Here is a 22,687-nt window from a genome sequence, read left to right as displayed (position 1 = left end):
CGCAGGGCCAAAGGATCTCAGTGGACATTTGAAAACCATCAGAATTGACAACATCTCCACCTGTCAATTGCAAAAGGCCCCTTTACTGGGATCGGCAAACATAATTCGTCGCTACAACACGCAGTCCTAGGTGCTTGGGAAGCGCCCAACTGGTGATGAAATACGAAATCCAGCATAGTGATCTCGTTTGCTGTGTTGCACTGACATAATAATAATAATAATAATAATAATAATAATAATTTATTAGATTTGTATGCTGCCCCTCTCTGTGGACTCTTGACTGACTAACTAACTAATAACAACAACAACAACAACAACAACAATATACGTATTAGATTTGTATGCTGCCCCACCCCGAAGACTAGGAGTCTTAGCAACGGCCCTGGCCTCCCTTGAGGTCGTAAATCGAGGACTGCCTCTCCTAAATCTGGGTTAAAGTTGGATTTGGTCGCTGAGGTAAAATTTCGGAAAGTCCGAGATTGCCTGCCAACAAAAGCAGCAAATCTCGCCCCTCCGCCCACCTAGCCCAGCCCAGCCCCGGCTGCTCCGCCTGGGCCTCCTCCCGGCTGGGCGAGGCCTGCAAGCAGTCAGCTGTCGGGGCAGGTGCCGAGGCCGGGAAGCCCGAGCCGGGGAAAAGCCCTTCGCGGAGGACTTCGGACCTCCGGGGGTCGCCAGACGCCTTTGCTCGTCCTTTGGACGGGTCAGTCAGCCAGCCAGCCAGCCAGTCAGAAGCCCGGCCGGCCTAATCAGGCTTCGACTCGGATTCCTGTCAGGAGAGCGACGCCTCCTCAGGAAAGAGCAGCTCCTCCGCCGCTCCGCTTGGACGTAAGTCTGAGGCGAGGGGGGGGAGACGGTTTTTGGACGGGCTTTCCAACCGCACGCAGGAGAAGTTTATTTTATTTTATTTATTAGACTTCTATGCCGCTCTTCTCGAAGCGACTAGTTTGCTTTCCGAAGTGTGTGAGGTAAAAAAAACCCACAAAACACGCGTGTGTGTGTGTGGGGGGGAGGTTTCCTCAACTTTCTCGGAAGGCGCAACTCGGCTTTGTTCCTTCTCTTTAATAACCGGGGCGGGGCGTGTGTGTGTTTTTGTGTGTGTATTGTGTGGACGCGCGTGGGGGCTTCCGTGGGATTGCCGCCCGCGGAGACATTGAATGGCGTTGGTGTGTGTGAATGTGTGTGTGTGTGCAGGTGGGCCCGTCCTTAGCAGCTGCGGCCGGTGGTTTTGGGTGTGGAGAACGGGGCGGCTTTTTAGTGGGGAGGGGAGCTGTAAAAGTTTAGGTGGGCCACCCAGGCGTTAAAGTTACTCTGCAGTAAGTTTGCGGGGAAGGTTAATGAAATAGGTACATAGATAGGTAGGTAGATATGGTAGGTAGGTTGTTGGCTGAGTGGATGGATAGATAGGTAGGTAGGTAGGTAGATTGGATTAGGATTAGGATAGGATAAGGATACGCTTTTCAAATATTCTATTGTTGAACCTATCCTTCTTGTGAGCTACCCTGAATCTATCTACCCTGAATCTATGGGTAGGTGGATAGGTAGATATAATAGGTAGGTAAGTAAGTAGACAAACAGATAGATGGATGGATACAATAGATGATGGATGGATGATAGAAAGACAGATTAAGGAGATAGATAGGTAGGTAGGGTGATAGGTAGGTAGGTAGGGTAGGTAGGTAGGTAGATAGGGTAGGTAGGTAGATAGATTATAGATAGATAGATACAATAGATGATGGATGGAGGGATGATAGACATAGCTTAAGGAGATAGGTAGGTAGGTAGGTAGATAGATATGATAGGTAGACAAACAGACAGACAGACAGACAGATATGGTAGATAGATAGATAGGTAGAGAGATAAATTTTATAGACATAGATAGATAGACAGACATAGATGATAGATATAAGTTTGATAGACATAAATTTGATAGATATAAATTTGATAGCGATAGATAGATAGATAGATAGATAGATAGATAGATAGATAGATAGATAGATAGATAGAAAGAATTTTGAGATATAAATGTGATGGAGATAAATTTGATAGACAGATATAAATTTGATAGATAAATTTGATAGATCTAAATAGACAGATAGATATAGACAGACAGACAGACATAGATGATAGACAGATAGATAAGATATATGATAGAGATAAATTTGATAGATATAAATTTCACAGGACAGACAGACAAATAAATAAGACGTGCACGCTTCCATAATGTTGCCATAAAGATTTACAAGTGAGTGCAAGTTTAGACAACTGCCCTTTGCATGCAGGTGCATGCACACAGTTGTGTACGTGTGTATGTGTGTGTTATATAAGAACGAGACAAAACAAAAATACTGGAGTGAACGATTTATTTCCACTGGGTTGCAGTAACTCCCTGACATTCCAAAATTCTTTTTTAAATGAATACATGTAATAAATTAATAAGTAAATAATCCATTTATCGCTGTCCTGTTAGTATTCAAACCATTTCTCATATCCAGGAAGATGTTTTAGGGTCCAGGGCTTTGAATCCTCTTTAACTACACCCATCTTTGTACCCTGAAAGACAGTCTCTGTCCTACTTTGCAGGGATGTCGCTGAGAAAATAAACAGGGAAACGGTCAATAATTGATACTGAGGAATAATAACTGAGCATTATAGGATTGTTTTTATGCATCTGTCCTTGGAAAAGGAAGAGGATAGCAGTCCCTGCTTTGCTTACCGTTGTGAAAAGTGGTATTATCTGGTGAAATTAAATAATAGGTGACTCACCACAGGCAAATTAGCTGTAGAATTGGCCTTGGTAGGCTGATATCTTTAAAAGAAGAAATTTGAAAAATACATGGAGGAAAGAGGCTGTCGGTATAAGTTGGCCATATGTTTAAACATCCACGATTTGGACATTTGGGCGTTATATCTGGATTGTGGACTTTATTGGCAGCTGTCTGATGACAGTGATAGAACGTCTAGGTAGGCCATTGATCCTTACGTTACATGAATATGACTTACACCAGTTCATTTCGTGACCTTTGGTAGTTACTTCAGCACTGAAAAAAAGTGATTCATGACTATTTTACTTAATAACCGTATGACTAATTTAGCAAGGGTAGGGATTAAAAACCATGGCGAGAAAAGACAAAGTGAAGCAAAACTTACTTGACCAACACTGAACAGCAGAAATGTTGTGCTCATTTGTGGTCGTAAGTCAAGGACTCCCTCAGGGTGTTCAGCAAACCTGGAAAACAGGGAAATCAAGGAATTATTAAGGAAATGGGCGGTTCAGGAAATATCAGGGAATTACAGTGGAACCCCGACATAAGAGCTGCTCTACTTAAGAGCAACTCGAGATAAGAGCTGGGAGGGGAGAGATATTTTTGTTCTACTTACAAGCCCAAATTCGAGATACAAGCGCCAAGGAGCTGTCTCCTGAAGCCAAACGCTAACTTCCGCGTTCGGCTTCAGGAGACAGCTGCGAAGCGGCGCGCGTGTTTTAAAAGGTTGCAGCCGGCCTGGGGGGCTCGGGGGGGTGCTTGCAGCTTTCTTTCTTGCTCTTTTTCTTTCTCTCTTTTACCTTCCCTTCCTCTATTTCTTCTTTTCTTTCTCCTTCCCACCTTCTTCCCTCCCTCCCTCCCTTCACTCATTCCTCTCTTACTCTCCCCTTTCATAAGTTTCCTTGCTTCCTTCCTCTGTTCCTGTCCCTTCCCTCTTTCCTTCCTTCCTTCCCACCCTCCGTCCATTCCTTCACCCATTCCTCTCTTGATCGCTTAAAGCCGGTCCCTGGTGCAAAAAGGGTTGGGGACCTCTGTCCTACAGGATTGGGTGGCAGACAAGTTGAACATGTGTAAATTTAAAAGTTTAAGAAAGTTTACAAGTTAAGTGAAAGAAACTTCATTATTCATTTATATGTACATGTACATTTCTTCATTAAAAACATGTCTTTCTGCATAATTTAGACTAACTTTGTGAGTTTTTTGAGGGCTGGAACCAATTAAAATTATTTACATTAATTCCTATGGGGAAAAGTCGTTCGAGATAAGAGCTGCTCGACTTAAGAGCCCAGGTCCGGAACGAATTAAACTCGTATCTCGAGGTACCACTGTATAAGGGAATTCATGAAAAAAATGGAATAAATCAGAGGAAAAAACCAAACTGTATTAAAATGTTTAAAAGTCAGGGGAAAATCATGTAAAAAAACCAAACAAACGGATCATGCTGCCTGGCAGAGTCAAGCAAAAATGAGCATAACTGTGGCCACAACTTGCTTCCTCAGCTGCTGATATTTCTCCACGGCTTAGCCGTTTGGTATGATGTCATCTACAACAGCGCCTTAACTAGATCTCAAGTTATAGGGAAATGTCAGGGAAATATCAGGGAATTTCAAAATGCTTTCCCACTAAACATTCTGCTCCCTGTATTTTGTATGAATGTTGTGGGGCGTGTGTGTTATTTTTACCGCTGACCCTGGAAATGGCTTCAATCCTCTTTTTTCTCCTCACCTGGGATGTGAATATTGTTCCTTTGGCCTAGCAAAGAGACCCACATAATTTTATTTTGCAGATTGGAGGAAACTAACCATCAATAGTTGAAGAAGAATTCAGAAGCGTATTCGTTTTATTGATTTTATTGTTGAAACCAGACTTAGTGTGTGGATAATAACACTCCAGAAGTGGATTGCTCTTGATGCGTGAATTGTGTTCACAGACAGTATTTGCCATGCAAAATTGTCCACTGTTTGATCTCGGTAGGAGACCTCCTTACTTAGGACGCCAGAGGTGCTCCACCGAGGTGCTAAAGAGACTCTTGTGGTACAGCCCTGTCCTGAATTCCAATCCAAACAAACTTTCCTGCTGTGCATTTAAATTTGTTTTCTCTGCTTTTTATTATTTAAAAAAACCCCAAAAGCATTGGATTTGCTTTATCTGTCTGCCCATGCTACTTAATTTGTCTCTGCAGTTCTTGTGTAACTAAGAGGTGTAAGCAACCCTGAAGGTTACGATAAGAGATATACATCTTTAAATAAATAAAGAGGGAAGGCAGGGATAAGAGGCTAGTCATCAACGAGTGGGGGGGAGGCAAGCAGAGAGGAATAATGATGACCTAACCTTTGTGTTATTTGGGTAGGGTTAAACTCTAAACAAGGTGATGTTGGCTTTTGTCGAATCTAACCTGGATGATTAGATCGGGTTGTTATTTGAATGGAAGACTTCCAAAACTTTACCAAGGGTGCAGGATGCAATTCCACAAGTGCATATTAAATGAGCGCTCTTTTTGTTCTGGCAATTATAGGTGATGAAAAAGGAGAACTACTGATTACAGGCCCTGTTGTTTAATCTTCACTTAGGAAAAATGAGTCCAAGTTAATGTTGCTGCTGCTATGCAAGGGAGCCCCACTAGGTGGCAACCCTGAGCTGATTTTGGCTAATCTGTGAAAGCTCAGCAGATATGATTTTGGAGTGGAGGCCACCAGGCAATTCCACGGCTGTAGCTTCAGACAAATAATCTGGAAGGTTACAGTGGCTAAATACTTTCCTAGAACATAAGAAGAGCCATGCTGAATCAGGCCAAAGCCCATCGAGTCCAGCATTCTGTGTCACACAGTGGCCCACCAATTGCCTTGGGGATCTTGAGAAGAAAGAGAAGGCAAGACCCTACCTTTCCCCTGACCACCAACAAATAGTACCCAAGGGAATCCTGCCTGCCTCAACCAACATAGAGGCGGCACATGGACATCCGTTTTAATAACCACCAATACACTTGGCATCCATGAATCTGTCTAATCCTGCCTTGAAGCTATCAAGGCTGACAGCTCTCACGACCTCTTCCTAGTGAGGCCAAGAAGGCTGCGTGGCTATAGTGGTGATTCTAGGCCACTGTGACTTTCTAAACTGGTTTTCAGATCTTCCAGTAGCATCAACTCTAAGGAAAGGGAGCAGAAATGGTGGGGAGAGAGACCTTAGCAGAATCTTTACTCCAGAACTTATAGAACCAGTAGTAACTTGGCCTGGATTATTAAAATCAGCAGCGACCCAAATCTGCCATACCCCCGAACCGATGTCGCCATCTTGTTTTTGGCTTCTGCACATGCGCAGAAGTTGTTTTTTGCTTCTGCGATACACAGAAACTGTGTTGTAAGCCCTGCACCAGTGTGCCCACATGTCCTTTTGGCGCATCACTGAGGAACTGGCAGCGAAGAAAACTGGAACCCAACCCTCATGTGAATCCTTGTGTGTTAAGCTGGACAACAAGAACTCGTGAGACATCCTGCTACTGTGTCATCCAACCAAATGCTTTGGTAGAGTCTATTTCTGAAATTTGGGGACTTGTTGCTAGGTATATGGGTGTATAGGAGAAGAGCAGGCAGCACTGGGGAGGGAGTTAAGCGAGTCAGCAGCCTAGAATTCTTGTGTCGCCACAAAGGTTTAAATCCACCCCTCTTGAATTCTACAGACCCTAATCTGGAGCCAATTTAGTGTTGAATTTTAGTTTTTTATTTTTATTTATTTATTCATTTGTCCAATACACAAATACATGGGAAGAGAATAGACATGAAGTAATATACATGTATAGAGAGATAAATGAAAAAATAGAGAAGATATATGAAAGGAAGAAAATATATATGATATATGAGATAAAGGAAAGACAATTGGACAGGGGACGAAAGGCACACTAGTGCACTTATGTACACCCCTTACTGGCCTCTTAGGAACCTGGAGAGGTCAATCGTGGATAGTCTGAGGGAGAAATGTTGGGGGTTAGGGGTTGACACTATTGAGTCTGGTAATGAGTTCCACGCTTCGACGACTCGATTGTTAAAGTCATATTTTTTACAGTCAAGTTTGGAGCGGTTAGTGTTGAGTTTGAATCTGTTGCGTGCTCTTGTGTTATTGCGATTGAAGCTGAAGTAGTCATTGACCGGTAGAACATTGCAGCATATGATCTTGTGGGCAATATTTAATCGTGTTTTAGGCGCCGTAGTTATACGCTTTCTAGACCCAGGATTGTTAGTCAATTTTCTTAGGGTATTCTGTTTCGAGTGGAGGAGTGAAGGGCTCTTCTGGTGAAATATCTTCGGACGTTTTCAAAGGTGTTGATGTTCGAGATGTGGTATGGGTTACAGACAGATGAGCTGTATTCGAGGATGGGTCTGGCAAAAGTTTTGTAGGCTCTGGTGAGTAGCGTGAGATTGCCGGAGCAGAAGCTACGTAGGATCAGGTTAACAACTCTAGAAGCTTTTTTGGCGATATTGTTGCAGTGAGTTGCATTTAGTTGATTAAATTTAGTCTACATTAGATATTAGATATAGGCTGGAGCAAGAAATCTTCTGAATTACAATTTAACAACGGGAGCTTTTCCAAGGCTCCTTGGTCTGGGGAACATCAGCCTCAGGAATTCATACCCTCCACGACAGCTGTGAACCTGTGGCAATTTTTGGCCCAACATATTTAGTTGGGCGAGCCTTAGACCTTTGTTTTTGCTTTGGAGCAGCTGATATTTTCTGGATGTCAAGGAGACAGGACTGAAACATTTAGTGTGGTCAGATTAGTTCCCCATTTCCCCTATTTTTATGAAAGTTTATTATAAGACAAACTACAAATAGAAACAAACATTTAAGGAAATTCAAAAAAGAATAAAATCCCAGAAAGAAGTTAAAAAAAAACCAAGCAACAAAAAAGTAGTGAGCCAACATCACTACCACCACCACCATATCGCAGGGTGTCGCACATTGGCAGTTGTGAACAGTGAAGGACTGCCGTCTTCGGCGCTACCGGTGTGCCCTCCTGGGCTATTGCGGGTGCACGCGAGATTTTGCTTCTGTGAATGCACAGCAAGCAAAATCTTGTGCGAGGATGTGCGTACAAGCGAACGAGATTTTGGAAATTTTTGCCAATATTTTTGCTTCCGCGCATGTGCAGAAGCAAAAAACCAGTGAAAATTGCCCAAATCTCATTTGCACGAGTATCTTCACCCAAGATTTCACTTGCTGCGTGTTCTGTCTGGGTCACTCCGGAAGCTATAACCAACCCAAACAGATAAGCCAGACACACCGATAAAATTCAAATACAGTTTTATAATGTTCAAGGAAAACGAAGCTAACAGAAAATGTCCTTACAAAGCAGGAAAACACTGGAACTCCAAATATGTACACGAAGGTAATTGTCCATACACCAATATAGGATTCTTGCTGCCAAGACGAGGCTGTAGATAACAGAGATACACCTCCCACAGTTCTTCAAGACTGCTGGGCCACAAGCCAGGAACAGAGACGCCGAGAAACAATGCAGGTTACAGGAACTCCAAACTGATAACACTCCACATGGCTTCAAGAGCTTGCCTGCCTTATAAACCCTTCCCTGCTAATGAGGACCACACCCAAACCCTGGTGTTCCTTATTCAATGCTGATAATATTTCCTCAATTGATCCTTCCTTTGATCTAAACGTCTCTGTCGCATGTCAATGACAGCTTGTGCCTCGTCACCTAATGACTCCAAGCTACTGGCTGGGGAGAGCCCCTCCCCGGGGCTCCCATGCTGTTCTTCCTCGTCACATTCCTGACTGGACCCTCCCCCGTCCGACTGCTCAGCCCCCTCCCCTTCGCTGTCAGCCTCCTCCGGGCATGGAGCCAGCAGAGACGCAGATGGCCTTTGATCTGCCTCAGGCTGAACCACAACACTGCGCATGCACAGAAGTGAAATCTCGTGCAGGGGCGCTCGTGCATGCGCTGGGAACATGCAGCTTCCCGAAAATCACTAGCAAAATGTAGCACCTGACCACTAGCAAAATGTAGCACCTGGTTGTGATGCATATTTGGAGCAACAGGGAGCCGCAGCAGAGAGATGAAAGAGCTGCATGCGGCTTCAGAGCCGCAGGTTGCTGACCCCTGGTATAGGGTCTCCTGCTTAAGCAGAGGGTTGGATTAGAAGACCTCCAGGGTCCCTTCCGACTCTATTCTGATTTATTGTGTCTGGGGAATCGCTTCTGAGCTTGCCCCTTGCTCTGAGTAGGTCTGAGGTGCTGCAAAGTCCCTGATCAAGACAATGTCTTCAGGGGGGCTAAGAGCAACCCAGCCAAGTGGGGTCATTCACGAACGCGAATCCTAGAAAGAAGAAGACTTGGACACATTTTCTCTCTGGGTGATGTGACACAGTATGGAGCTGTGTACCTCTTTTTATTTGGGAGCATAAGCAGATGGGGATAATTACACGTACATGTCAAGTGATATACAAACATCCAATAACATAACTTCAAACATGACATATCTTTGAGTCCTTCCTTTCCCCAGATATCACAAACCAATTTCCTTGAAACATTTCCTTTGAGCAAATGTTTCTCACACCTAATTTCTCTGAAGCCTTCTGCCTCATCACAACCAATCTCCTTTATCACAGTCTCGTCCCGTTTTGCTTCAGGCAATGTAAATTTTCCCCTTTGATCGTATAACGTCCTGTTTGGAGTGATGTATATTTGTTTATCAGTGAGATGTTTATTGAACCCTTTTATGGTCAGTTGTCTTCCTGTTGCAAATTCACCAGAAATGCAGACTTAAGCAAGTTAATACCGTCCTATCCTGGCTATAATAGAATCAGGGTAAGCAGAGCATTTTTATGCTAGAGGTCCAGATATATATAATATGATATACAGTAATACCTCATGATACGAACTTAATTGGTGCAAGGAGGAGGTTCGTATGACGAAAGGTTCGTAAGATGAAACATTGTTTCCCATAGGAAACAATGTAAAGTCAATTAATCCGTGCAACCAAAAAACCCCCCGCAAAAAAACGGCTTTCGGCGACTGCTGGGAAGCCTGCTGACAGCCGGCCTGGGGGGCTTCCCAGCACCCCCAGAACCCGGGTTCGGGGTTCGGGGGGGTGCTGGGAAGCCCCCCAGGCCGGCTGCGACCTTTTAAAACAGCCGCGCGGCTTCCCAGCTGTCTCCGAACGCCGAACGCGGAAGTTCGGCTTTGGCATTCGGCTTCGGGAGACAGCTGGGAAGCGGCGCGGCTGTTTTAAAAGGTCGCAGCCGGCCTGGGGGGCTTCCCAGCACCCCCCCCGAACCCCGAACCCGGGGTTCAGAAAATTTTTGCCTCTTCTTACGAACTTTGTTCGAGTTACGAACCGGCGTTCGGGAGGCTTCTGGGAAGCCCTGCCACCCGGCTGTCACCTTTTAAAACAGCCGCGCGGCTTCCCAGCAGTCTCCGAACGCCGGTTCGTAACTCGAAAAAAGTTCGTAAGAAGAGGCAAAATTTTTCTGAACCCCGGGTTCGTATCACGAGTTGTTCGTAAGACGAGGGGTTCGTATCTTGAGGTACCACTGTATTCCTATTCTAACATTTATGCTATACTGCAACATAGGTCCTGGGAATCTTAGAAACATAGAAACGTAGAAGTCTGACGGCAGAAAAAGACCTTATGGTCCATCTAGTCTGCCCTTATACTATTTTCTGTATTTTATCTTAGGATGGATATATGTTTATCCCAGGCATGTTTAAATTCAGTTACTGTGGATTTATCTACCACGTCTGCTGGAAGTTTGTTCCAAGCATCTACTACTCTTTCAGTAAAATAATATTTTCTCATGTTGCTTTTGATCTTTCCCCCAACTAACTTCAGATTGTGTCCCCTTGTTCTTGTGTTCACTTTCCTATTAAAAACACTTCCCTCCTGGACCTTATTTAACCCTTTAACATATTTAAATGTTTCGATCATGTCCCCCCTTTTCCTTCTGTCCTCCAGACTATACAGATTGAGTTCATTAAGTCTTTCCTGATATGTTTTATGCTTAAGACCTTCCACCATTCTTGTAGCCCGTCTTTGGACCCGTTCAATTTTGTCAATATCTTTTTGTAGGTGAGGTCTCCAGAACTGAACACAGTATTCAAAATGTGGTCTCACCAGCATTCTATATAGCGGGATCATAATCTCCCTCTTCCTGCTTGTTATACCTCTAGCTATGCAGCCAAGCCTCCTACTTGCTTTCGCTACCGCCTGACTGCACTGTTCACCCATTTTGAGACTGTCAGAAATCACTACCCCTAAATCCTTCTCTTCTGATGTTTTTGCTAACACAGAACTGCCAATACAATACTCGGATTGAGGATTCCTTTTCCCCAAGTGCATTATTTTACATTTGGAAACATTAAACTGCAGTTTCCATTGCTTTGACCATTTATCTAGTAAAGCTAAACCATTTACCATATTACAGATGCCTCCAGGAATATCAACCCTATTGCACACTTTAGAGTCATCGGCAATCTTATCGATTGAACAAGGGATTCTGGAGAAGAAGTGACACAAGAGAAACCTGGCGGGTGGGTGGAGAAAGATGGGGAGGAGAGAATATCTCCAAGCATGGAATGAGCTCATCTTCAAGCCAACACATACTGCCAATAAGAAATGATGAAATCTTCTCGGTTCTCCACCCTTGCTGTGTCAGTTTGTTGCCGTCTGGCAATTTTGTTTAAGGCTCATTTGGAAAGCAAAACATTAAAAAAGGGGCAATTGCAAACCACTTCCGTCCAGCTGTTTTAAAAAAATCTGATATATACGTAGATCATAGCCTCCAGTAGAGTCATTAATCTCAAGGACATTTCACTCTTTTTGCAGAATGTGGCACAGCAACCTACTTTGCTTCAGCCTTTTGAAAATCGGGTTATATTAATGACAATCTGGGTTGAGAGGAATATTCAGAGTGAGCCTTTGGGTTAGCATCCCATCTCAAGTCCTGCCAACCCAGGTCCTCTTGGTGCTATCTATCGCCTTCTGAACTTTTTCCAACTTCTGGAGGGTTGTTGTGATCTGTTTTGACAACACAATTGCAACACTCTGATCATTTAGCTCTTGCTCAACTTAAGTTTGTCCTGGGCTTTCCAGATTAATTGAGACATCGTAATGTACAAATGATTTGTGCCTTCCTTTGCTCACAATACCGATACGGAGAAAGTATCTGAGATACTTCCTAGGAAATGGGGCAGTCGTGAAATGCAACATTTGTTTACTACTAGTTTGATAGCGGTGGCAGGGGAAGGATACTGCAAAATCCCCATTCCCTCCCCACTCCTGGGGAAAAGATATTGCAAAATCCCCAATCCCACCCTATTCCTGGGGGAAGGATTACTGCCAAATCCCCATTCCCTCCCCACTCGTGAGGGAAAGATACTGCCAAATCCCCATTCCCTCCCCACTTGTGAGGGAAGGATACTGCAAAATCTCCATTTCCAACCCACCCCAGGGGAAGGATACTGCAAAATCCCCATTCCCTTCCCACTCCTGAGGGAAGAATATTGCAAAATCCTCATTCCCTTTCCACTCCTGAGGGAAGAATAATGCAAAATTTCCATTTCCTTCCCATTCCTGAGGGAAGAATATTGCAAAATCCCCATTCTCTTCCCACTCCTGAGGGAAGAATACTGCAAAATCCCCATTCCCTTCCCACTCCTGAGGGAAGAATACTGCAAAATCTCCATTCCCTTCCCACTCCTGAGGGAAGAATACTGCAAAATCTCCCTTCCCTTCCCACTCCTGAGGGAAGAATATTTCAAAATCTCCATTCGCTTCCCACTCCTGAGGGAAGAACACTGCAAAATCTCCATTCCCTTCCCACTCCTGAGGGAAGAATACTGCAAAATCTTCATTCCCTTCCCACTCATGAGGGAAGAATACTGCAAAATCCCCATTCCCTTCCCACTCCTGAGGGAAGAATACTGCAAAATCCCCATTCCCTTCCCACTCCTGAGGGAAGAATACTGCAAAATCTCCATTCCCTTCCCACTCCTGAGGGAAGAATACTGCAAAATCTCCATTCCCTTCCCACTCCTGAGGGAAGAATATTTCAAAATCTCCATTCGCTTCCCACTCCTGAGGAAAGAACACTGCAAAATCTCCATTCCCTTCCCACTCCTGAGGGAAGAACACTGCAAAATCTCCATTCCCTTCCCACTCCTGAGGGAAGAACACTGCAAAATCTCCATTCCCTTCCCACTCCTGAGGGAAGAACACTGCAAAATCTCCATTCCCTTTCCACTCCTGAGGGAAGAATACTGCAAAATCTGCATTCCCTTCCCACTCCTGAGGGAAAAATACTGCAAAATCTCCATTCCCACCCCACTCCAGGGCCAGTCAGAGGTGGTATTTGCCGGTTCTCCAACCTACTCAAAATTTCCGCTATCGGTTCTCTAGAACCTGTCAGAACCTCTCGGATTTCACCCTAGAAGTGAGGGTTGGAATGCTTTTGCAGATTGGTTTGGTAGTCCCTGACTCCTAGTGTTGTACATTGAGTTTCTGATTTTCTAGCACTCTTCCAGATGTTCCACCACTGTATTTTAAAAAAAGCTTTGTGTGCATTGCAATCTACCACAGTTTCTGAAACATTCTTTGTCTTGCAAAGTCTGACCATGGAGGAAGCTTGTACAGGATTTTACAATGAAAGCTTTGATTAGCTGAATCACAACATTTAAGAATCAGAACTTGTTCTGCCTAACCCCCCGGGAAGAAGTGTCAGGTACAAGTGTCAGGTAGGACGTACGTCTCGTGGTGGGGTGCAATTTGGGGATTATTTACAATCAGGACAGAGAGTCGGCGCATGAATTGTTTACTTCTTCCTGGGGGAGGCATTACGGAAAATAATTGAGACGCACTGACTTAAGTGAACATGTATCAAGGCTAAAATGTAAATTTGGGTACATTTTTCGTTTTTCATCCAGATTCATTCTCTGGACTACTGGGCTACAGTACAACACAGATAAAAATAGGTAAAACAGGTAAAATTTTAATCATGACATCCCTTTTCCCTTTTGCCCATACCTTGTAGACCCTCTCTTTTATCTTATTATAATAAGAAATAAACTGTTTCTTTTTTTCAGGATGAGCAAATAAACATCTTTTATTCCTCCCCAAAGCCCACGCAATGAGGAATGGTTAACCTCCAAGTTTAGTTCAATGCGATTACTCACTATTCCGTTTTATAGATCCATCAACTGAAAATTAATTGGATGAACAGCTCAAACTCTTAAAGAAACACTAGAGTTGAGCTCCAGATGGGTTAAATTTGATGTAAAACAGCTCAGCATTTAAAAGGCGCTGGTGAGAAAAGCATAAATTTTGCTTTTAGTCCATGAATGCTTAACTGTTGTAATTTTTTGAACTTTGCTCTATTGTTCATCCTTCATCCAAGGACAAATACTGCAGATGGGGTTTTTTTTTTTTACATATCCAGAATAATGTGCGGCTTGAAAGTGGTAAACATTTCAATATTCAAAACTGGCACAAATTGGAGATTGGATTTCCTTCCCCCCCCCCCAAAAGACACTGAAAATTTGGGTGTTTCTCATGCTCTGAATGTAGCTTTTTTGAAGCTTTTTTCCAACTTGCAGGCTTGTTTTCATTGTTACTTCCTCTGAAAAAGGTTTTTTCAGCCCTAACAAGGTGCTTGCAGGATATTTTCATTCCTACTCCATCCAAAGAAGTTCTCTTCCAGCCCTAAATCTCTGCAGGATTGTTTTCATTGCTACTCCCCCTGAAAATGTTTTTTCAGCCCTAACCAGGGGATAAAACAATGTGCTGAAGCTGACCAGGCTAAGGACCTTAGCTAGATGAATACCTGATAGGTAGATCCTCCCCCAATTTCCTTCCCAAAAACTAAGGTGCATCTTATACTCTGGTGTGTCTTAAACTCTGAAAAATACAGTTTATATTATAACACCTTAAAATCTGGGACTCGTGAAAAAAGTCAAAATTTTGAGTAGTTCGGAGAACCAGTAGCGAAAATTTCAAGTAGTTGGAGAACCAGTAGTGGAAATTTTGAGTAGTTCGGAGAACTAGTATCGAAAATTTTGAGTAGTTTGAAGATAGTGGAAACTTTGAGTAGTTCAGATAACCGGTAGTGGAAATTTTGAGTAGTTTAGAGAACTGGTAGTGGAAATTTCGAGTAGTTCAGAGAACCGGTAGAGAAAATTTTGAGCAGTTTGGAGAACTGGTAATGGAAATTTTGAGTAGTTTGGAGAACCAGTAATGGAAATTTTGAGTAATTCGAAGAACCAGCAGCGGAAACTTTGATTAATTCAGAGAAGTGATAGCAGAAATTTTGATTAATTCAGAGAAGCGATAGCAGAAATTTTGAGTATTTCAGAGAACAGGTAAATAACATCTCCAAATAGCCCCACCCCATCTATTCTTTGCCTCTCGAGTCCCAGCTGATTGGGAGTAAATGGAGATTTTACAATATCCTTCCCCTACTACACCCACCAAGCCATGCCCACCAAGTCACACCACACCCACCAAGCCACGCCCACAGAACCGGTAGTGAAAAAAATTGAATCCCACCACTGGCTGGAAAGGGCCTCAAAGGCTTTCTAGTCCAATCCCCCACCTCAAAGTAGAAGAAAGAGGCAGAAGAGGTCTGGGTTGGAAATGATTTTTGGATTATAATTTCCTGCAAAAGGTTTATTAGTGAAAAATTTGGATTTCCAAGCCACCTTTGGCGTTTACGTTTCTTTGGAGAAGCCAAAGTTGACATTCTTAGCAGGTTACATTTGTTAGCTGAGTTTTGCCTCATCCTAGCAAAAGTTCTTCTTTTTTTTAATGGTTGCAACTACGGCCGGGTTCTGTTTGACAGTTCTAACAGGAAAAGCATTTTTAAAAAAACAAAACAAAAAAAGTCCCACGCACAATTTTAAAGCCAACGTTCTTGTTTATAGCCGAGTGGCTTAAAGCTTCCTTCCTGGTTACCAGAAGACTTCCGTTTGCCTCGACAGATGAAAGGAAGTCAGCAAAACAGAAGATCTCACCCTTGAAGGAGCCAATTTCCATGTTGTGAATTGTTTGCCATTTTAAAATAGAGCAGGATTCGAAACTACACCAATGAGGTTTCCACAGAAATTCAGGTCCTGCTTCCCAATCAGGTAAAAAAATCTCTCATTCAACAGTTCACCGGTTGCTTTCGTGGATCGTGGGGGGAAATTTTAACAATTCTACTCAATTGTTGTCGGTCATATGTATCTGAAACTTTCCTGAGATAAAATATGGGTGGGAAATTTTGTTAGAAAAAAGCATCGCGCTATCGAAAGGTTTTTTGGAGGAAGTTAACCCCCAGTGAGCAGCGTAATCCTTATTAATGAAGGAGGAAGAAATTGAATAGCGTGTATCCGTTTAGCCTTCATTTCATCTCTAGGTATAATGGGGAAAATGGAAAAATTACAAGACAATTTTTAAACACTTGTCGTTGGTGATCTAAAATGTATTTTATGTTGTTTGAAACACACTGGAAAGTATTTTTCTTGCGGGCGTACTGGAGTGGATGAGTTTCGATTTAATCTAGGAAGACAACTGTTAATTGTTTTCATTATATAAAAATATTCTTGTTATCCCCCTTCAGTTCCCCACTTCCCCCCCAAATACTTTTTCTCCTTTGCAAAATGTCAAAGATGCTGGCTTTGAAATTGTGTTCAAAAATCAATAAAAATAAAAGGCATAACATGTATAGAGCAAGTGATGGGTTAAACGTTAATTATTTAAATACCAATGCTTTAAAACGCTTCAGATTTTAAACAGAAACAGTGTCTATTTAGTATTTGGAAATGGAGGAGGAAAATGACAAAAGATTACACCGACATCCTAAAATATGAAAAACAACCTGTCCTTCTGGGTTATCATGAATCTCTGAGTTAAACCCAGATTTAAGGGCATATGATTGGATTCTGTAAAATAGATTTCTAAACATTCTTCCTTTTCTATAAGAAACGTCTAGTTTCCCAAAATGCTACAGAGAAAAATGTGGAATTAAAAAAATAAAATAGAGAAATGACATTTATCGAGCAAATGGCATGTTAAACCCAAATAGTTTTTAAAGTGCTTCAGATTTTAAACATACCTCCGCAAAACAGCATCTACTTAAACATTTGGAAACAATTGTTGATGATTATTATAATAATAGATTAAACACGGCTTCGTCCCTCCAGTTATCGTGAATCTATGAGTTGAATCTAGATTGAAGCGCACGCAGTTGGGTTTAGTAGAACAGATTTTTTATTTTATTTTTTTTAAAAAGCTTTATTTTGTTTGACAGACTGCGGAGAAAAATATAGACAATTTTCACAAATTGCTTGGACTGTGGTACAAACATAAAATTGAGGGAAGCATCTAGTGTGCGCACAGGAAGTCCAATTGTAAGCTGCCTAGAGTCACCTCTAGGTAAGAAGGGTGCCATATGAGTTTAATAAGTCAATAAATTCATTTCATTTGGTAATGAACTGTTTGCAGCAAAACAACCTGTAGAGAAAACTAACAGGCACAGATCAACGTGCCACTGTTCTCACTTTAGCCATTGCACTTCGGGGGCAGTTAAGCTATGCTTAATACAGAATGTATTTGGATTGCTCTTAGCTTAGAATTTGCTATTATCTTTATTATCATTAATGGAAGGAAATCAAAAGGATTCAAAAAGGGCTTCCATTCTGTTCAACTCACTTTTATTACAAGTGTGCAACCTACCCCACCCCTCCCCGGATTTTCGAGATTGTATTTAACATAAACTCAGCACTTTTGTTTGTTTGTACAGTGTTCCCTCAATTTTTGCAGGGGATGCGTTCCGAGACTCCCCGCGAAAGTTGAATTTCCGTGAAGTAGAGATGCGGAAGTAAATACACTATTTTGGCTATTAACAGTATCACAAGCCTCCCCTAACACTTTAAACCCTTAAATTACAATTTCCGATTCCCTTAGCAACCATTTAGATTATTACTCACCATGTTTATTTATGAAAGTTTATTAAAAAAATATTTATTAAAGGTGGACGAAAGTTTGGTGATGACATATTACCTCATCGGGCGGGGAAAACCGTGGTATAGGGGGGGAAACCGCAAAGTATTTTTTAATTAATATTTTTGAAAAACCATGGTATAGATTTTTTTCGAAGTTCGAACCCGCAAAAATCGAGGGAACACTGTATATCTATTTATTAATTTAATTTTATCAAGCATGTTTAGATAACTGATATAAGTATGAACATAATTATGAATATATAAAATGGATACGAATAAAAGGGAACATTAGGACAGGGACAATAGGCACTATACCTATATTATATTTTAATTATATTGTATTATATTATATTATATTATAAATTATATTATATTATATTTATTTATTAATTAAATTTGTATGACGCCCCTCTCCGTAGACTCGGGGCGGCTCACAGCAGTAATAGAAAACAATGTAGAATGCAAATCTAATATTTAAAAAAACTAAAAACGCATAATTTAAAAAACATACACACAACATACCATACATAAACTATATAGGCCTGGGGAAGATATCTCAGTTCCCCCATGCCTGACGGCAGAGGTGGGTTTTAAGAAGTTTATGAAGGGAAAAGAGGGTGGGGGCAATCCTAATATCCGGGGGGAGCTGGTTCCAGAGGGTTGGGGCCGCCACAGAGAAGGCTCTTCCCCTGGGTCCCGCCAGATGACATTGTTTAGTCGACGGGACCCGGAGAAGGCCATGTTATATCATATCATATTTACCCGGACCCGGAGAAGGCATTGATAGGTATATAAGTCAATTGACATTGACTTCTCGGTCCATGGGAAAAGAAATAATCTGGCATTGTGTTGGATTTTCCTAGACTGCCTGTGGCATGGAGTTGGAGAGCAGCGATCAAGCTGTGGTTATGAGAGATGACAACAAGCGACGCAGGAGGAGGAGGATGAAGCCCTACTGTACAGCCAACACATTGTCCTCAACAGAGCTCATCTCTATTGAGTTTGTTTTCCCCACAACCAGCATCGTACTCGACATCCCTACCAACTGCACGGTGGAGCAGATGAAAGCCCAGATCTGGATGCGGGCAGTGGAAGGCCACCAGACCTCAGACCTCTTCCGCAAGATCACGCCGGATAAATTTCTCCTCCTGTATCAGAAGAAGGGCCAGTGGTACGAAATCTATGACAAGCACCAGATCATACAGACCTTGGATTGTATCTTATACTGGAAAGTCTTGCAGAAGAAAGTGGGCAAGATTCACGTGGTTGAGAAGCCCAACCCCTCCGAGGAAGTGCAAGAGTTCCAAAAACAGCTCAATTATTTGATTGGCTATGACGTCACCGACGTGAGCAATGTGCACGACGACGAACTCGAGTTTGCCCGCCGTAGGCTGGTCACTCCGCGGACGATTGAAGTGTCCTGCCGGGATCCAAAATTGTACTCCATGCCCGCTTGGACTACATCCAAGCCACTTCCGGAATATTTGCTAAGTAGAATTGTCCAGAATAATATTTTTCTCAACATCCACAGAGGAACCACCAGCCAGAAGATTAAAGTGGCGGTGGATGATACGCCAGAAATCATCCTCCAGAGCTTCTTCACGAAAATGGCGAAGAAGAAGTCGTTGATGAACATTCCTGAAGATTACAGCGAGCGCGATTTTGTTCTGCGAGTGAGTGGCAGAGACGAGTACATCGTAGGCGAGACACCCATCAAAAACTTCCTCTGGATAAGACAGTGTCTGAAAAAGGGGGACGAAATCCATTTGGTTTTAGATGAACCACCGGACCCGAATCAGGAAGAAGTTCAGAAAGAAGAATGGCCATTGGTTGACGATTGCACTGGAGTTTCGGGATATCACGAGCAGCTCACCATCCACGGGAAAGACCATGAGAGGGTCTTCACCATATCTTTGTGGGATTGCAACCGTAAGTTCAGGGTCAAAATCATCGGCATTGATATCCCTGTATTACCGAGAAACACGGACCTGACGGTCTTTGTGGAGGCTAACATTCAACACAGCCAACAGCTCCTTTCCCAGAGGAGAACAACCGCTAAGCCCTTCACTGAAGAGGTTCTGTGGAATGTTTGGCTTGAGTTTGACATCAAGATCAAGGACCTCCCGAAAGGAGCGTTGCTCACCCTGCAGATCTATTGTGGCAAAACCCCCGCCCCATCCGCCAAAGGCAACCTCTACCCTCACGACTCGTCCCCTTCCGACCCCAAGTACAAAACTCAGCTTCTCTACTACGTCAACCTTTTGCTGATAGACCACCGCTCCCTGCTCAGAACGGGGGACTACGTCCTTCACATGTGGAAAATCCCAGGCAAGGGGGAAGAGCAAGGAAGCATCAGCGCGGATAAATTGACTTCGGCCACCAATCCGGATAAAGAAAATTCAATGGCTATTTCGATCGTTTTGGACAAGTACTGTCACCCCATCGCCTTGCCCAAACACAAGATAGCGTCCGAGGCCCAGGGGAACAGGGCCCGAGTTGAAATGCCAAACCAGCTGCGGAAACAGCTGGAGGAGATCATAGCTACCGACCTGCTCAACCCGCTCACCCCCGAAGACAAGGAATTATTGTGGCATTTCAGGTACGAAAGCATAAAGCACCCCAAAGCGTACCCTAAGTTGCTTGGCTCAGTCAAGTGGGGGCAGCAGGAACTGGTCGCCGAAGCTTACCAACTGCTAGCGAAAAGAGAGGCGTGGGACCTGAGTGCTTTGGATGTCGGCTTGCCCATCCAACTTCTGGATTGCAACTTTTCGGATGAAACCGTGAGAACGATGGCGGTGCAGAAGTTGGAAGGCTTAGAAGACGACGATGTCCTTCACTACCTCTTGCAGATGGTTCAGGTAAGCTAGAGGGACGTTTCTGGTGTTTTTAGAGGACCCCCCTCTTGATTAGTACCTGGATGGGAGTCCATCAAGTGTTGCCACAGCTGATTATCTGGGATTTGTTTTTCTAAAGAGGGAAATAAAAAAGATAGATGAAGTCTATAGATCAGTGATGGCAAACCTTTTTTTCCTCGGGTGCCGAAAGAGCATGTGAGCACTCTATCGCGCATGCCGAAGTGCCCACACTCATAATTCGAGTACAAGTGCACTAGAGTGCCTTCCGTCCCCTGTCCTATTGCTCTCCTATATCTCCTATACCTTTCTTCTATTCCTATATCTCTTCTATTCTTTCATTGATATGTTTTATTACTATGCCTTCTTTTCTATTCTTTCTTAGATATATTTTACTATGAGTATCTCCTCTATAACGTTCATCATGTATTTTACTATGTGTATATACATATATATCCCCACTAAAACCCTCATTGTGTATTGGACAAAATAAATAAATAAAATAAAATAAATAATTCAATGCTTGGTGAGGGCAAAAACAGCTGCTCCTGCCCTCTCCCCAGGAAGCCCTCTGTAGGCTGGAAATGGCCTGTTTCCTAAATTCTAGTGGGCTCAGTAGGCTCGTATTTTGCCCTCCCCAGGTTCCAAAGGCTTTCTGGGAGTTAGGGGAGGATACAAATGCCCTCTCCCATCCTCCCGGAGGCTCCCTGGAAGCCAAAAATGCCCTCCAGAGCTTCTATCTAAGCTAAAAATCAGCTGGCCGGCAGACACATGCACACTGGAGCTGAACTAGGGGAACAGCTTGCGTGCCAGCAGATATAGCACCATATTCCACCTGTGGCACCCGTGCCATAGGTTTGTCATCACTGCTATAGATGAAGCAAGAAGACACATGAATGTGCACATGGAACTTGTTGTGGGCCCGCCAGTGGAGCTGGCAACAGATTCAGACAGTGAGGAGGTTGGGGAGGAACCTGAGCAGTGACGGGCTGCTACCGGAACGGTAAGGTCCTCCGTTCCGGTAGCGATTTTGGGGATGTGTGCGCAGCTGCGGGCCCCTGACGCTCGCATGGGTGCCCTGTGTGAGGTTTTGCTTCTGTACATGTGCAGCAAATGAAATCTTATGTGAAGACGCTTCTATGAGCGAGATTGCGGTGGTGTTTGCCAATTTTTTGCTTCTGTGCGTGCGATTGAGACTCAATCCCTTGAATATAGAACTGGATAAATAATAGTGATTGTTTAAATTAAAATAGTAATATTGTGAAGTGTAAATATGTTTGGATATGAAATAGCTGTAAAAGTGGTTATCTTTTATCATGTTCGCTTGTATTTTATGTATTTATATATTTTTTGTATATTTTGTTTATATGTTGTTTTTTAACTAGAAAACTTAATAAAGATTTTTTTTTTTTAAAAAGAGAGATACATAAGCCTCTCTGGGACAGTCATTTTAAGAGGAAAATATATGTGTATCTAATCTGAAGTTGTCTAAAATTCATACAAAATGTGCCACTTAAATCTCCTGGGGCTTAACAGCTACATGGTGTTTCAAGGCTGAAGCGATGAAGTTTTACCCTTTTCTTCAGGTGTTTCGCTAGCCCACATTCCTTCCGACTGAATTTCTTTGTTTGCCCAAAGCTTTAAAAAAGAAACCCCAACAGGCAGAAAATTAAAAATTAATCCTATTGTGTGTTAGGAGAAATTCCAGATAAGAACCCAAAAGTAAAGTGTGTTTGTATTTATTTTTCTTTTTTCCTTTATCTCAGGCAGTCAAATTTGAGCCATACCATGACAGTGCCTTAGCTCGGTTTCTTCTGAAGCGTGGTTTGAGAGTAAGTATTGGAAAAGATTTTGTTAGTACAATGTACAAGCAGTTGGGTTGGTAATATATAAACAAGCCAACACGGTATGGTTGTATGGATTAATGTGATATAGCTTTAAAATATATGCTATGTTCTGATTGACTGTAGTATTGCACGTAGCCATAAGAGGGAGCTAGAGATCATGGTTTATTGCTCTCTGATGTTTCATTCTGTTTGGACTTGGTAGTAATCTGTGTGTTATGCTCTGATATTCTAATGTGTTTGTAAGA

General features: G+C 42.8%; 1 protein-coding gene across 2 annotated transcripts in view; it reads left to right on the top strand.

Annotated features, from left to right (window-relative positions):
- Positions 1 to 755: 755 nt before the first annotated feature.
- PIK3CG (phosphatidylinositol-4,5-bisphosphate 3-kinase catalytic subunit gamma) overlaps positions 756 to 22,687 on the top strand; it is a 45,933-nt gene continuing 24,001 nt past the window's right edge. The window contains exons 1-3 of one of the 2 annotated variants that reach the window (XM_070755109.1): positions 756 to 825; positions 18,607 to 20,601; positions 22,362 to 22,427. In XM_070755109.1, coding sequence (XP_070611210.1) covers positions 18,619 to 20,601; positions 22,362 to 22,427 — 2,049 coding nt within the window. In that variant the 5' untranslated portion in view covers positions 756 to 825; positions 18,607 to 18,618. Of the gene's footprint in view, positions 826 to 15,811; positions 15,887 to 18,606; positions 20,602 to 22,361; positions 22,428 to 22,687 lie in introns of those variants that run through there. The other variant, XM_070755110.1, reaches the window with a different exon arrangement.

Source organism: Erythrolamprus reginae, chromosome 6, assembly GCF_031021105.1.
Source record: "Erythrolamprus reginae isolate rEryReg1 chromosome 6, rEryReg1.hap1, whole genome shotgun sequence".
NCBI lineage: Eukaryota > Metazoa > Chordata > Lepidosauria > Squamata > Dipsadidae > Erythrolamprus > Erythrolamprus reginae.
Note: the sequence above shows the minus strand (reverse complement) of the source record. Positions and strands in the feature narration are given on the sequence as shown.